The 14550-nt window shown below is 44.1% G+C and overlaps 2 protein-coding genes across 4 annotated transcripts in view; one reads left to right on the top strand and one right to left on the bottom strand.

Moving 5' to 3' along the window:
* The window catches only part of CCDC175 (coiled-coil domain containing 175), a 414158-nt gene that overhangs the window by 286555 nt on the left and 113053 nt on the right, over window positions 1-14550 (top strand). The window contains exons 10-11 of the mRNA XM_078660614.1: window positions 8389-8499; window positions 8597-8668. Of these exons, the coding sequence (XP_078516740.1) occupies window positions 8389-8499; window positions 8597-8668 (183 nt within the window). The remainder of the gene's footprint in view (window positions 1-8388; window positions 8500-8596; window positions 8669-14550) is intronic.
* LOC144781653 (uncharacterized) lies at window positions 9904-14442 on the bottom strand. 3 transcript variants are annotated; one of them, XM_078660616.1, is made up of 3 exons: window positions 13108-14442; window positions 10452-10527; window positions 9904-10120 (listed from the first exon to the last, which is right to left on the bottom strand). In XM_078660616.1, exon 1 carries the CDS (start codon window positions 14440-14442, stop codon window positions 13372-13374), a length of 1071 nt encoding a protein of 356 aa, XP_078516742.1. In that variant the 3' UTR covers window positions 9904-10120; window positions 10452-10527; window positions 13108-13371. The 3 variants fall into 3 exon arrangements, with proteins under 3 accessions (XP_078516742.1, XP_078516741.1, XP_078516743.1); XM_078660615.1 differs by having other exon boundaries at window positions 9904-10527; XM_078660617.1 differs by lacking the exon at window positions 10452-10527.

Here is a 14550-nt window from a genome sequence, read left to right as displayed (position 1 = left end):
GCATTTTCTGCCTCCCCTGGGGCAAAACGGCAAAAAAAGGGGCTGATTTGCCCCCAGGGAGGACAGGAAAATGTAAACATTGAACATGGCCGCCATATTGCCACCAAAAAACAACGCTGGTGCTAGTGGTGAATTTCTACCCCCCCCCCCCTGGGGGCAAAATGGCCGAAAAAACGGGCCGATTTGCCCCCAGGGGGGGGCAGAAAAACAAAAACATAATCACTCCCCGCCTGGAAGCGACCCTTGCCCAAGGGGTCGCTTCCTATAAACTAAATTTGAATCCCTGGTGCTAGTGGGGGCATTTCCGCCGCACGATCGCGACGCTGTGCGCGATCGTGAGGCAGAAATGCCCTGCAAAGAGACATCAGGGGAGAGGAAAATCTCTTTCCTCTCCCCTGATGCCTCTTTGCGGCCCCAAACCCCCGCCGGAGTCCCAAAACCTACCTTTTTCAAAGACGCGCAGGAAGCAAATGGCTTCCCGAGCGCTGGGAATCCCTGATGATGTCAGCGCGCGCTGTGCGCGCTGACGTCATCATGGATTCCCATGGGGAGGGGCGGGGGCGGTAGCGGAAACTCTTCCGCTGCCGCCCCCAGCAAAACGAGTGCGATCGGAGACCCTCGGGGGTCGGCGCTTCCCCCGAGGGTGGGGCTCATGACGAGCTGGCCTTGTCATCCGCGCACGACTGGTGTGCGCCATGACGAGCCCAGCTCGTCATCAGCCCCGAAGGGGTTAAATTTACCACAAGACTGTATGAATATTCTAAAAGAAGCAAGAAAGCCTACGACCAGAGCTTGCTATGCTGCAAAATGGTAAAGATTTGCTGTATATTGCAATAACAGCAAAATCAATCCTTTAGATGCTTCTATACAAAACATTATTTGTTATTTGTTCCATTTACAACAAAAAGGACTGGCTTACACATCCATTCGTTTGCACCTTGCAACTGTAGCTGCATACATACAAAATAGGCAACATCTGTCACTATTCAGAGTTCCAGTAATCAAGGCCTTTATGGAAGGTTTAAAAAGGGTAATACCACCAAGGTTCCTCCTGCTCCAGTGTGGAATCTCAACATTGTCCTCACAAGGCTCATGGGTCCACCTTTTGAACCATTACACAAATGGCCTTTACAATTCCTCTCATGGAAAGTACCTTGCCTCATTGCTATCACATCACTGAGGAGAGTTGGTGAACTACAGGCATTAACTCTAGAAGAACCTTTCTTTCAGCTACACAAAGACGGGATAGTTCTCCGTACCAACCCCAAATTACTTCCCAAAGTAGTTTCTGCTTTTCATATAAACCAATCGGTTGAGTTACCAGTTTTCTTTCCTCAACCTGATTCCTTGGCAGAACGCGCACTTCACATGCTTGACGTTAAAAGAGCTTTATTGTACTACATAGATAGGACAAAGGACTTCCCCAAAACAACTGCTTGTAGCATTTTCTCCACCTCATAAAGGCAATCCTATCTCTAAATCTGGTATTGCGAGATGTATTGTCAAATGCATTCAAACATGCTATGCTAAAGCCAAAAGGACTTTAACTATACCCCGTAGAGCGCATACCACTCGCAAAATTGGGGCTTCTGTGGCCTTTTTAGGTAACATCCCTCTAGCTGATACATGTAAAGCAGCTACATGGGAAACACCACACACATATACCAAACACTATTGTGTAGATGTATTAGCAAGACAACAGGCTAATATAGGCCAAACAGTACTTTAAACACTGTTCCAAACAACTGCAACATCTACAGGTTAGCCACTGCTTTGGGAGTATACTGCTTTATAGTCTATGCAAAGCTTGTGTATCTACAGCACACATGCCTCAAACGGATAATGTTATTTACCCAGGAAGCATCTGTTCTTGGCATGTAGAGCTGAAGATTCACATGCGCCCAACTGCCTCCCCGGGTAGACATGGACATCTCCATACTACACTTACTCACTCCATTCTCACCCTCTTGCGGGAAAACAATCTAACAATGGAGTCGATGACCATGCGTACTATCACTATCACCTTACCGCGTGACTAGTAAACACTTCTTTGAAGAAAAACAACTTGCAAACATCCCAACCCAACACTAGATGCCAAGCCATGCCTTCCCTGGACCGGAATCAAGCTTCCTAGGACCGGTTTCTGGCATTTCAGCCGTCTTCAGCCAGGCTTGCTTGAATCCAGTGGCAAAGTGAGCAAGGGACTCACGTCTGAGCATACCCTACCAACTTATGGCGAACAAAGCGGTACTGCATGGCTTGGCAGTTCGGGCTGGACTGTTCCCATGAGGCACAGGGTCAGACTGAACTGGGGTGGCAGAGTGGGCTAAAGAACGGTGATGGATTAAACCCAGATCTTTTGACTGGGTGTGAGTGTTTGATTGGTTCAGATGCTCCGTCCATCACCACCCCCTTTTGTACTGCTCATCTTCATTGTACAGCACAGAAGTGGGGCCTCGTTGGGCCTGCTGCCCGTCCTCAACGAATGTTCTTGCAGTGCAGGTTAGCATATTCTTTAGGTTGTGCTCTTCTTTCCTTGTGCTTTTGCCATCTCCTAGACCCCCGTACTCCCAAGGTTGCCTTACCCTCTGTTGTAGCAGGGCAGATAAGGCATGGGTGCTGTCCGTGCAAGCCCTGGGCCCGGTTCAGGTGCTGGAGAGGCTCTTGGGGCTCTTGAGATGGGCCTAGGTCTGCAGCAGGGTGCTGCATCTCTAAGAGGTGTGTGTGTGTGTCCACACTGGCGCTCTCAGAGCATTGTAGCCCGTGTATAACTCTGGGTAGGACTTTCCTGGGCTGAGTGATTCACCAGGGCAAGCTGGATGGGGACCAGGAGGCGCTGTCAGCTCAGTTGTGTACTAGCGTCATCGCTGCTTTGAGTGTGTAGCCTCTGGGTCATGTGTGTGCCTCTTGCATGACTGTGGGAGAGGGCCGCAGACAGCTGGGTGGAGAGGCACTGTTATCTATGCTGGTGCTTTGCCACAGCTCACCCTGAGCGGGGTCACTGCCTGAGTCTCCTTCCTCACAGAGACAGCTTGGGCTGGTTGGTGCACTGGAGTTGCTCACTTTGTGGAGGGCACATCACTAGGTGGTCCTCGCCCCAGTCCGGCAGTGGAGGACCTCTATGTTAGAGTGTTCTCGCAAGGGTTCTCACCTCTCCTTCCACCATCTTGGCCACGCTCCCCATAGTTGCAGTCTTAAAGTATATTTAGTGGCAGCTGAGCAGCTGATAATAGACAGTGAAAAATAATAGGAACCCTGAGTCTTGCAATAGTATCCATAAATTTGGTTTAGAGTTGGATTGTATCAGAAAATCCTCTGATTTCTGAACAAACAACAATCCAAGCAAGAATACCCTAGTGGAATTTCCAGCATCTTTGGGATAATATGGGGAACAAATTCCACTGGCGGTTCTCATTGTGTTTCTGAATTCATCTCTAGATCAGAGGATTTTTCATTAGCACCCAGCACTAAATCAGGACCTGGGTATAATTGTCTGATAGCATATTTTTCTGAACATGTGATAAACACTTGCTCTGGTATGATGTTTGCTTTTGTGATATCACAATTGTGATGGAGGCATCCTGCCTCTGATATGCATATGTTATTTCTCCAGACTGAAATTGTCTATTGATCACACACGTAATAATATTGCTAATACGTACACACTACTAGTGAATATAAATTCCTGATGACGGGGGAACGTTTTGTTTGGAAAGAACTGGTATCTAGTTTGTCTGGATTTTGTGTCATTTATCTCTTTTCTTTTTTAAATTTTGTCTAAAGATGAGATACAAAATATATATGTTGTTTATAAAATGTATTGTGATCACTTTTAGTTTGTTTTGCTTAATATAGTGGTGCCTAAAGTACAGGCAGGAGTGCCGTACCGATGCTATAAGTTCCAGATAACTAATCTATACTACTTTGCACCTTTGAGGCGGGTAAACTCGGGAACCAGAGCGCCAATCCACACACCCGATACATCATTGTAATCGTCAGGGTGTGCAGATGGACATAGGCTATATAAAGTATAAAAATATGCGTTATTTAAAAAAGTTAACATTAAAAAAAAAAGTAGTCCCTTCGAAGTAGCGCCGGCCGCGACCTGCGTGCTGACGTCAGGAGCGCGGGGAGGAGCGGCGTCCAGGAACGCGAGGAGGAGCGGCGGACATGGCGCGCGGGAGGAGCAGGGATGAACGGCGGAATGGCAGTGAGGACCGGCGGACAGGCGGGAGGAGCGGTAAGCGGCGAGGAGCGGCGGAGCGGTGAAATGAGGAGCTCGGGGGAGGTGCGGGGGCTGAGGTAAGGCTCCGGGCAGGCGGGGGTCGGGGCAGGCAGGGGATGGGGCGGGCAGGGCCACGGGCTGCTTGACAATGTCGGGGCGGGCGGGGGGCCGGGCTGCTGCACAATGTGCGGTGAAATGAGGAGCGCATGGGAGGAGCGGCGGCTGAGGTAAGGCTCCGGGCAGGCGGGGGTCGGGGCAGGTGGGTGTCTGGGCAGGCAGGGGACAGGGCGGGCAGGGCCCCGGGCTGCTTGACAATGTCGGGGCGGGTGGGGGGCCGGGCTGCTGCACAATGTGCGGTGAAATGAGGAGCGCAGGGGAGGAGCGGCGGCTGAGGTAAGGCTCCGGGCAGGCGGGGGTCGGGGCAGGCGGGTGTCTGGGCAGGCGGGGGACGGGGCGGGCGGGGGCCCGGGCTGCTTGACAATGTCGGGGCGGGCGGGGGGCCGGCTGCTGCACAATGTCGGGGCGGGCGGGGGTCGGGGAAGCCTGATTGCTCCCGGACAAGGTCGGGACGGGCTGCTAGTGTCTATATAAATGAGTACCATTTTGATTCAAAATATTAAATTTTATGTTTTCTGGATATCTTGAATATCAGCCTTGGATCTGGGCCCCGGGGGCCTCTCCTAGATAAACTCAGCCTAATAGTTCTAAGGTTTACCTCTTGTCTCTATTATTTTCCCTGCTACAACAGTGCTTTTCTTTGACCATGATGATAGAACAGGATGAGGAATCACACTGGTTTCAAAATAAGACTCCATTTTAAACAGACTTGTACCCACGCTTTCTCCTCTTTCAAATACCAAGTGTCGATTCAAAGTGGTGAGAGGTCAATATCTTGTACCACTTTTGTGAGAGATTGTTATTTGTGAAACAATGAACTGACTGCATAAGTATCCAACTCACAACAGACTTTGAGGTGCAAGCTTCTCTTGGCGTGCCGCGTGACAGTGCATCACTATTTGTCTCAAATGTTCCAGCTTTCCTGAGAGATAATGACTCATCCATCTCTTCTCTTCCATCATTGCACTAAATCTGCAGATGGCAGAATTATAGTGTCATACCCCATACCTCAATGCACCCACCCCCATGCCCCAGCTCCAAGATCTGATCCTGGTTGATTTGTTGAACCTCTTCGAACTTCTGTTGACTTGAAAGATTAAAACCCTTAGATGAAATGGCAAATCTAAATGTAAGCAAATAATGGTCTATAACTTGAAGAGCACAGACACAAAAGGCATTGAACATCGAGCACGCTCTTATCACCAGCTTTGTAGTTGTGTGGCAAGGGAGAACCTCTGGTTAGTGGAGAACGTGCTAAATCCAGGAGAGAAACCACCATGCTATTGCTTTGGTGGAGAAAATGTCCTACAGTGCGCTCAAAGAGTTTAACTGATACAATTCTCAAATTATTCTGCAGCAACCAATCTTTGGCTCCTTCTGAAGCAAAATTTACCAAAGTACTATTTATAATGAGGTTAGTAGGCATATTCAACACTGTTTTTCACAGTAGCAATACAGCAAGTTGTTATAGTGCTAGTTCAACTTGTTGCCTTCAATTATGCCTTGTTCCTGACCTGCTGCGGTTTTCCCTGTTCCTGAATTAACACTGCCTGCAGTGCTACCCTGACCCCATAGCCTTAGTATTCCTTGTACCTGAAATGCAGCAGTTTCCCTTCTCCTGAATTAGCACTGCTTGCAGTGCTACCTTGTATCCTGAGTTCCTGAGCTATAGCTATTCCCCGTACCTGAATTAGCACTACCTGCAGTGCTACCTTGTTTCCTGAGTTCCTGAGCTATAGTTATTCTTTGTTCCTGGGCTTAGCTATTTCTTGTTCCTGATTTGCACTGCTTGCAGTGCTCTCTTGACTTCTTGTTTCCTGAACTGTAACTTTGTCCTGTTTCCTTGAACCAGTACTGCCTGCAGTGCTACCTTGACTCCTGAGCTCTAGTAATTTCCCTGTTCCTGAACTAGCACTGCCTGCAGTGCTTCCTTGACTCCTGAGCCTTACCTCACTTCTTGTTCCTGACCCAATACTGCCTTCTATGCTTCTTTGTTTTCTTGATTCCTTAACCTGCACTATTCTAGTATACCCTTGTAGCCTCCCCTTCTGTATATCCGTTTCCAGTCCCGGCCTTACTTCCCATTTCCTTGGTTCCAGTTCTAGTTTGCTGTCTTTCTATTCTGCTGTCTTACTTCTGTTACCTTGTATGTTTGTTACCTGCTTTCTGCCAAGTGTGCCCGGTCATTTCCTTCCTTTCCTGTTAAGCACTCCTCCTTGCTAGCTCCTTGTCTATTGTGCTTGTGTTTAGTTCTACCCCTTTCCTGTTACTGCCTTGCGCGTTCCTGTTTGATCGCCAGGATCCGTGGGCACAGCTGACTACCTAGGTGGTGTTTCTTGTTCACTGTGAGTATTGTCTTTGAGTTACATGTATAACATCACCATAGGTATAAGCTCCACAGACCCTGCCTTTGTATCCATATCCTACATGTGGGTATTTGCAGTCAGTATCTGTAACAGCAATTGTGGGTAAGAAACTTACTGAGCTGCAGTCTTCCCGTGTGGAGCTCCTGAGTGCTTTACCCCACACCCCCCTTTATTGTTAATGTTGTATTATATATATGTCTTGCACGTCCGTCCTGGGTGTAGTTAGTCTGAATGCTAAATTGCCTTGTGAGTGCCCTTTCTTTATGAGTCTTACCCATCTTGTTCACTTGTACAGGCTTCCCCTTTGGATCCCTTTTTCTCCTCTGACTCTCTGTATGATCCTGGGCAGCACTGTACTCCTTCTTTCTGTGTACGTCTTCTACCCAGTTCCCAGTCCTTGTCCAAGTCCCTGACTGTGTTCCCCACATAGTCCCGGACAGTCCCTGACACACGGTTGCTTGCATAATAATGAACATGCTAAACAAATCTAGGCTAATTTGCCAGAAGAGAAGGATGAAACTAAATATGAAGCAACATTAAAACTCAGGGAACTCTGGAACCAAGGATTGGTCTCACCGGTAAACAGCTACAATGACCAACCTTTGCCTGAAGGGTACTGGGGCTTAAAAGAGCTCACAGTAATCACATGCAGCTGGTGTGAGCAGGCTAGCAGCAGCCAGCCACAGGTGAGCTGAATTCCTCCACCCATCCTTGGCCTGGAGGGGTGGAGACAAAGCAGTGATCAGGGAATTCTGGGTAATGGAGTTTCAGGCATGAGGAGGCTGGCTTTAAGTCTAAGCAGGCTGGCTTTCACAAAACCCGGCATGGATTAGGAATGGATGTCAATTCCCAAATAGTGTCCAAATGCCTGGAAGTCAAGATATGCATGCAGGGGAGTGTCAGGAAGCATATTAGAACACTGGAGCGCCCCACAATTCGGCCCCCTGGTGATGGGCACAAGAGCACAGAGAGCGAATCGTGACACCGTGGCATTGTTCTCTGTTGATAACCGTCTGCTCTTCTTTGCACAAAACGCCTTGTTAATTATTCTTTGTCTTTGTATCCCATATGTGTGTAAAGCGCTCTGATATCTGTGAGGATCTTGTTCGCGCTCTATAAAACTTTCAAAATAAAAATAAAATAAATGTAATCAACTGTACTATTCTTTATGACAAATTGAACTATATTTGTTTGTTTAACATATTCATTATTTTGTGAGCAATAGATGTACCAAATCAGTTGTACTCTGTGTTGGCCAAGTCTAAAATATTATGTTATCCAATATTGAAAGATTGTCTTGTTCCTTGCCAGGTTGATACAGTCTGGTTAACAATCTACGCTCCTCTGTATAGTGCGCCTTTGACGTCCATACAATTTTCTCTCTGCATGATTTACTAGTGTTTATTCAGGTTGACGCAGAGATTAATTGATTTTAATCATTTAGATTTGTTAACTAATGTGAATATGTAAGGAGGATTATTTTTACCTTGCTTGTATTTTGTATGTTTATGGTTTTTACTAACTAATAACAATAAATTATCACTCTTATGTTATCCATTATTTTTAATGTAGCATTTTTTACATAAATGTTTGTTTGTGTTCTGTATTCTGATTATTGTGGTCTGGAATAAGAGTAGATCCAGGTTTAATTTCACCCACTGAATTTACCTTTTTTGTTAGGTTGCACAAATCGTCATCTGCACTACAAGAAAAGCTTGACCACTTAGGAAACATGAGGATAGAAATAAGAGACATGGAAAAAGAAATTGAGAAGATTCAAGAAAGCAGCCAGTATGTGTTCTTAAGATATTCGGTTCAGAATATATATTTTTTTCTTCTTCTGGTGTCCACATTTTGCAAAAAAATTTAATTTGTTTTTATATCTTAGGCTTGCCACTAATATATACGGAGCTCAACTCGAAGAAAGCCGGTCAAGTCTTAACTTGGAAAGGCAGAAAAGGTAATATAATATTGCCAGTTTCATACTGTTGCCACTTTCTCAGTAGGTACCTTAAGTTTGTTCGGACAACATAAATGTTGGTGCCAGACTAATTTCATGAACGCCCTTGGTATATGTTGGCCGATAGTCCTGCTAGCTCACAGTGCCCTCTTGCGTACCCCTATACCTAGTCATATAAGTAATGGTTTGGGCAACCTCAGAACAGACAACCCTGACTCCCCATGGAATCGTAACAGATCTAGAACCTTTTTGTACCGTCACTCGTGCATACTCAGGTGACTACACAAGAAGTACACAAAGCGGTGTTTTGAATATTTATTGATCCATTGTGATTCTTGTATTGAATATATGCGCTGCAATGATTAATAGACAGAAGCAAATGAAAGTGATTAAACAAAATGAGGACAGTGAAAAGAACAAACAATTCCACCATTGTGCTGAAGCAGTTGATAAATGTAGGCATATAAGTAGTGTATAGTGTACTCCTACTATCTGCTCTCTAACCTATTAGCCTAGTGCAGGTGTTCTGACAAGAATCCCCTACTGGATGATCTACCTCCCCATTACCTGAAGGTAAGTGTGTGCAGGTCCCTGTTTTGGTCACAAGTTACACCTCCTTCCTCGCAAAGAGTAAACAGAAATCAGTTGGGCTGAGACTCCGACAACAGCAACCTCGCAATAAGAGCAGAGTGTTCCTCTGATTTGAACTGTGAAATGCATGTGACTATAATAACAATATCCATGCTTTATGTTGAAGCTTTAGCCAGGCTGACATTCTTTATTCACTTGTGATGGCCATGTCACCTCATGAGCGAATAACAAACAAACAAAATTTGCAAAATATGTTTTCAGGCCTTGTCCCAAATGTTCAAGGAGTCACGATAGTGTACTTACGAAGTGGAATTTGTAAGCAGTGTGGTTTCAGAGAAACTTATCCTGCACTGTCGCACAAGCAAATGTGTTTCAAAAGTCATTGTGTAGAAAAGAATGCAACTTAAAGAACGTGTGCATGTAAAATGACTGTGTTGCTTTTGGGCCTAACCTAGCCATTTGACACCAGAAGCATTTATTTATGGAATTGTGAATTCAAAAGATAAGAAAACTAAAGGTATCTTATTTTTAAAAAAGTATTTACTACAATGTATGTCAAACAAGGAACATGTGGGAGAATGTAGATTTTCATCAGCCCTGATGGACAGAAAATCTGGATTTTATTAAAGAAACGGAGGCTAATATTATGCAATCCTCTTTATTGCGCCACCTACAGCAGCATCTCCAAAGAACATAGAACACAATAAAAGTTCTTAGAACACTAACAATGAGCCAGAACCTCCATGACTCTTCCTTCATTTTGTGCTGCATTAAAGTCTCTAAAAGTCCATATTAAAACCAGTAAACAAATAATCCGTAATAGAATAAACTCTTCCTTCCTTTTTCATTGCTGTCCACGAGCTGAAAAAGAAGCAAACAATTGTTACCAACAAGGGTAGGGAGAGGAGGGATAATATTAGCCTCTGTGTCTTTAATAAAATCCAGATTTTCTGTCCATCAGGGTTGATGAAATTCTACATTTTATGGCAAGACCGGAGGCTAATATTATGCAAGTTCAAAGCCCCTCTACCAACAACGAACTTGCATTAATCACAGGCTTAAAATAGAACTTCCTGAAAATAGAATCATTTGACCAATCTGCACACCTTAAAATATCATGCAAAGCACCACCTAGCATAAAAGCTTTTGAAGCCGAAGCACCCCTCACAGAATGTGTACCAAATCTACTCACATCCACACCTGCTTTCTTCATCACCTCCTTCACCCATCTTGCTAAAGTTGGATTCGAAACAGGTTTATGAGGCTTCCTATAAGAAATCAACAATTGACACTCATTTGCAGGACGAATACCTAAAGTTCTAATCTCATATTCCTTTAAACAACGAACAACACACAAATGCTCATGACCATCAAAATAAGGATAAAAGATGCTATCTGAATTTGTCTTAGTTCTCCTACAGAGATAAAAACAAACACCTTCTGGATTCAAAATCCTAGCTCCCACATCCAATGCTCTTACATCAGACACCCTTCTAAAAGACAATAAGCACAATAACATGGTCAATTTTCCACTTAAAACTCTCAAATCTAAAACACTGTTACTTTCCAAACTTTCCAAGTACTCTAAAACCTTTGAAACATCCCACACTGAAGAATACCTCTCCACAGGGGGTCTTAAAACTCTCACACTCTTCATCATTCTTCTTACCAGATGACTCTGCCCCACCGAAATACCATTAATCAATTCATGACCTGCTGCAATAGCTGATCTATGCAAATTAATAGTACTGTAAGCTAAACCTGAAGCAAACAAAGATGTCAAATAATTTACCACATAAACTACATCCACTGAAATGGGATTGTAATCCCTCTCCACACACCAGCATAACCATTTCTTCCATGCCAATCTATACATCTTCCTAGTTCCCTGAGCCCAGGATTCTCTAATAAGTTGAGAAGCCTCAATCGAAAGTCCTGGCATTTCCCAGACTCTCCTGAAATTCTCCATGCCATCAGACTCAGCTGACCTGAATTTACCAACTGGTGGAACTCTCCTAAAGCTCCTTGCAGAATACCCTGAAAAGATGTTAGAAGGTTTGGACAATCTAACAACATCTCCAGGAGAATGGGATACCAAACTTGAGATTTCCAATTCGGAGTTATTAACACCACCGTTTCCCTCCACTTGCGAACCATCAAAGTTACCCTGGTTATCAACACAAATGGAGGAAAAGCATACGGTCGAAGACCCCTGCAATCCTGCCTGAAAGCGTCTATCCCAATCGAATCTGGATCCGGACGCCAACTGAAAAACTTCTCCAACTGAGTGTTCCATCTGTTTGCAAATAGATCCACATGGCAAGGACCCCAGAACTCCATTAACCTCCAAAACACTGACCTGTCTAACATCCAATCGCTGGAATCTGTTTGATTTCTGGAATACCAATCCGCTTGCACATTTTTCTGACCTGGCAAATACTCTGCCTGAACTGAAATGTTCTGGTCCAGACAATAATCCCAAAAAACTCTCGCCAGATCGGCTAGGTCTCTGGATTTCGGACCCCCCAATTTGTTCACATATCTCACTACTGACACATTGTACATCCTCAACAAAACTGAACATTTGGCCTTGTCTTTCGTAAAACTTTTGATTGCAAATGTACCTGCTAACAGTTCCAAACAATTTATGTGCATCTGACTCTCCTCTACAGTCCACATTCCTCCTGTCGAATTCGCACCACAACGTGCCCCCAACCAGTTAAACTTGCATCCGACTCTATTATCAATTCTGGATTTACTCCGAAAATTGCTTTCCCATTCCATGCCTCCATATTCTTTAGCCACCAATTTAGTTCTGATCTTGCCTCTCCAGAAAGAGTAATTTCCTGAGAATATTTCATACCATGTCTTAAATGACTGCCCTTCAATCTCTGAAGAGCACAATAGTTCAAAGGTCCTGGAAAAATAGCTTGTATCTTTGAAGATAAAAGACCTACAATCCTTGCCAACATCCTCAAAGATATAACATTCATAGCCAATACCCTTCGAATTTCCTTCCTTATTTTCTTCATTTTGTCTAAAGGTAACCTCAATTGACCTCGAATAGTGTCTATCATGAAACCTAAAAACTGAGTTTCCTGACTTGGAATTAAACATGACTTTTCTCTGTTTACAATAAATCCTAGATTCTCCAAAAGATTCACAGCCAACTTTGTGTATACTTCCACTCTCCTCTTCTCCTGATCCATAATCAGAATGTCGTCTAAATAAATTATCACACGAATTCCCCTTTCTCTCAAGAACGCAACAACAGGACGAAGCATCTTTGTAAAACACCAAGGGGCTGACGAAAGTCCAAAAGGGAGACAAACAAACTTCCATAACTTTCCTCCCCATCTGAACCTCAGAAATTTCTGATGCTCTAACCATATCGGAATTATTAGATATGCGTCCTTCAAATCCAGTCGAGTCATCCAATCCCCTGACTGAAGTACATCTCTCAACATATGCAAACCCTCCATCTTGAAATGATGGTACTCCACCCAATCGTTCAAACTCTTCAAATTTATCACCGGTCTCATACCTTTCCCTTTCTTTTCTACTAAGAAAATGTTGCTTATGAACCCCGCACACGTTTCGAATTCTTCTACAATCGCTCCTTTCATTAACAACTCTTTTACTTCTTTTTCTACCAACTCTGACAGCTCCGAGCTGAACTTTATCATTGGTGGACAGTGAAACTGTACCGGCTCTTCTATGAAGTCTATTCGATAACCCACAACCGTCTGCAACACCCAAGGATCCCTTGTTAATATGCACCAATTCTTGTAAAATTGGGCAAGTCTGCCGCCCAACCTTACATGGGTAACAAAAGGGTCTTGTCTTACCTGCCCTTCTCGGCCTTCTATTTCCCCTAGAACTTCCTCTCTCCTTCTGAGGATAGAATCCTCCAGGTTGATATCCATTCTGTTGTTGGCAATTATAGTTGTAATTTCTAAATCCTCTGGCAAACAAGGCCCTTGTGATTCCTTGACCACGGCCGGGAAATCGACCTCGACTTCTCCCGGCCCTTCCAAAAACCAGACGGTCAAAAACCTTCGTAATATCTCTCTGAGATTTCTCCAAAGAACTGAAAGCACCCACGTATTCGCTCATCTCTTTAATAAAAGCTTCTCCAAAAAGCTTCCATTCGCATCGGATCCACCCTCATTGTTGGCCAATTCCACCAACTTTGGATCAATTTTTAAAAGAATGCTCTTCCTTCTTTCAACTGAAATTTCGGTGTTCGCGTTACTCAACAAACACACCGCTCTCTGAATCCACTCTCTTAGTTCTTCTATGTCCAGATCTTTCTTATCAACATAGGCCTCCTCAGCCATATCGAATATTTTTGTTAAAGGACCTGTTAGGTCAAGCAATCTGTCCTGACACATCTTCAACCCTTTATCCAATCCCTTCTTGGGATCCCTACCACCTTTTGCTACAAAAGCAATAATCTTTGCATCAAGCTCAGGTGTCAAAGCAATCTTATTCGCTAAACTTGGTCTAGGACACTCTGAACGAAGTCTCAACCTCACGTCCTTTGGTATCTGTTTTCTGAGCCACATCTGGACATACTCTGCAACATGTGGAGCCGGGCTCCATTCAGGTGATAACGGGTGCTTTATCATCATAGGATCAAACATAGACTCCCCGAAAGGATCTATTACCCCAGCATTCTCTTCATGTCTCTCTTTTGTTTTAGACTCAATGTTTTTATCCTTATCCGTATCCACCATTTCAACATCTGAATCAAAATCTGAAGAACAACTTAACTCTATTTCCGCACTACCCGAAGACTCATCACATATTACGGTAGTATGTCTTTTACTACCATGACCTCTTTCTAGGTCACCATGTGTGTCCTCAACACCTGCCTGTTTTGCACGTTTCCGCAAAATACCTGAGTCTTGGTATGCAGCTTTTGCTTTTTTACATCTCAAACCTTCTGAATCCACGTTCTTTCTCTTCCTATTCACTTTTCCACCTTTCCTCTCCAACACCGGAGCTTCACCCGCTGACCAAAAATGGTCCTCCTGGGTATTAAAACCACTACCCTTCTTAAATTCTTCAAATTTTTTATCAATTCTTGAATCCAAATCACTCGCAAACTTATTTAACATAAGAGTAATTCTCTCCTCCATACTTAAATTTGCTTGTGTCAAAGCATTAACTTCTGACATACTGAAATACTCTAATTTACAAGCTCTCTATTCAGACTACTCTAACACCTAAAACTCAATAAATTAATTATAAAAAACTTGTATTCAACGTAATATAATGTCCGACCT

The sequence above is a fragment of the Lissotriton helveticus genome, chromosome 9 (genome assembly GCF_964261635.1).
Source record: "Lissotriton helveticus chromosome 9, aLisHel1.1, whole genome shotgun sequence".
Lineage (NCBI taxonomy): Eukaryota > Metazoa > Chordata > Amphibia > Caudata > Salamandridae > Lissotriton > Lissotriton helveticus.
Note: the sequence above shows the minus strand (reverse complement) of the source record. Positions and strands in the feature narration are given on the sequence as shown.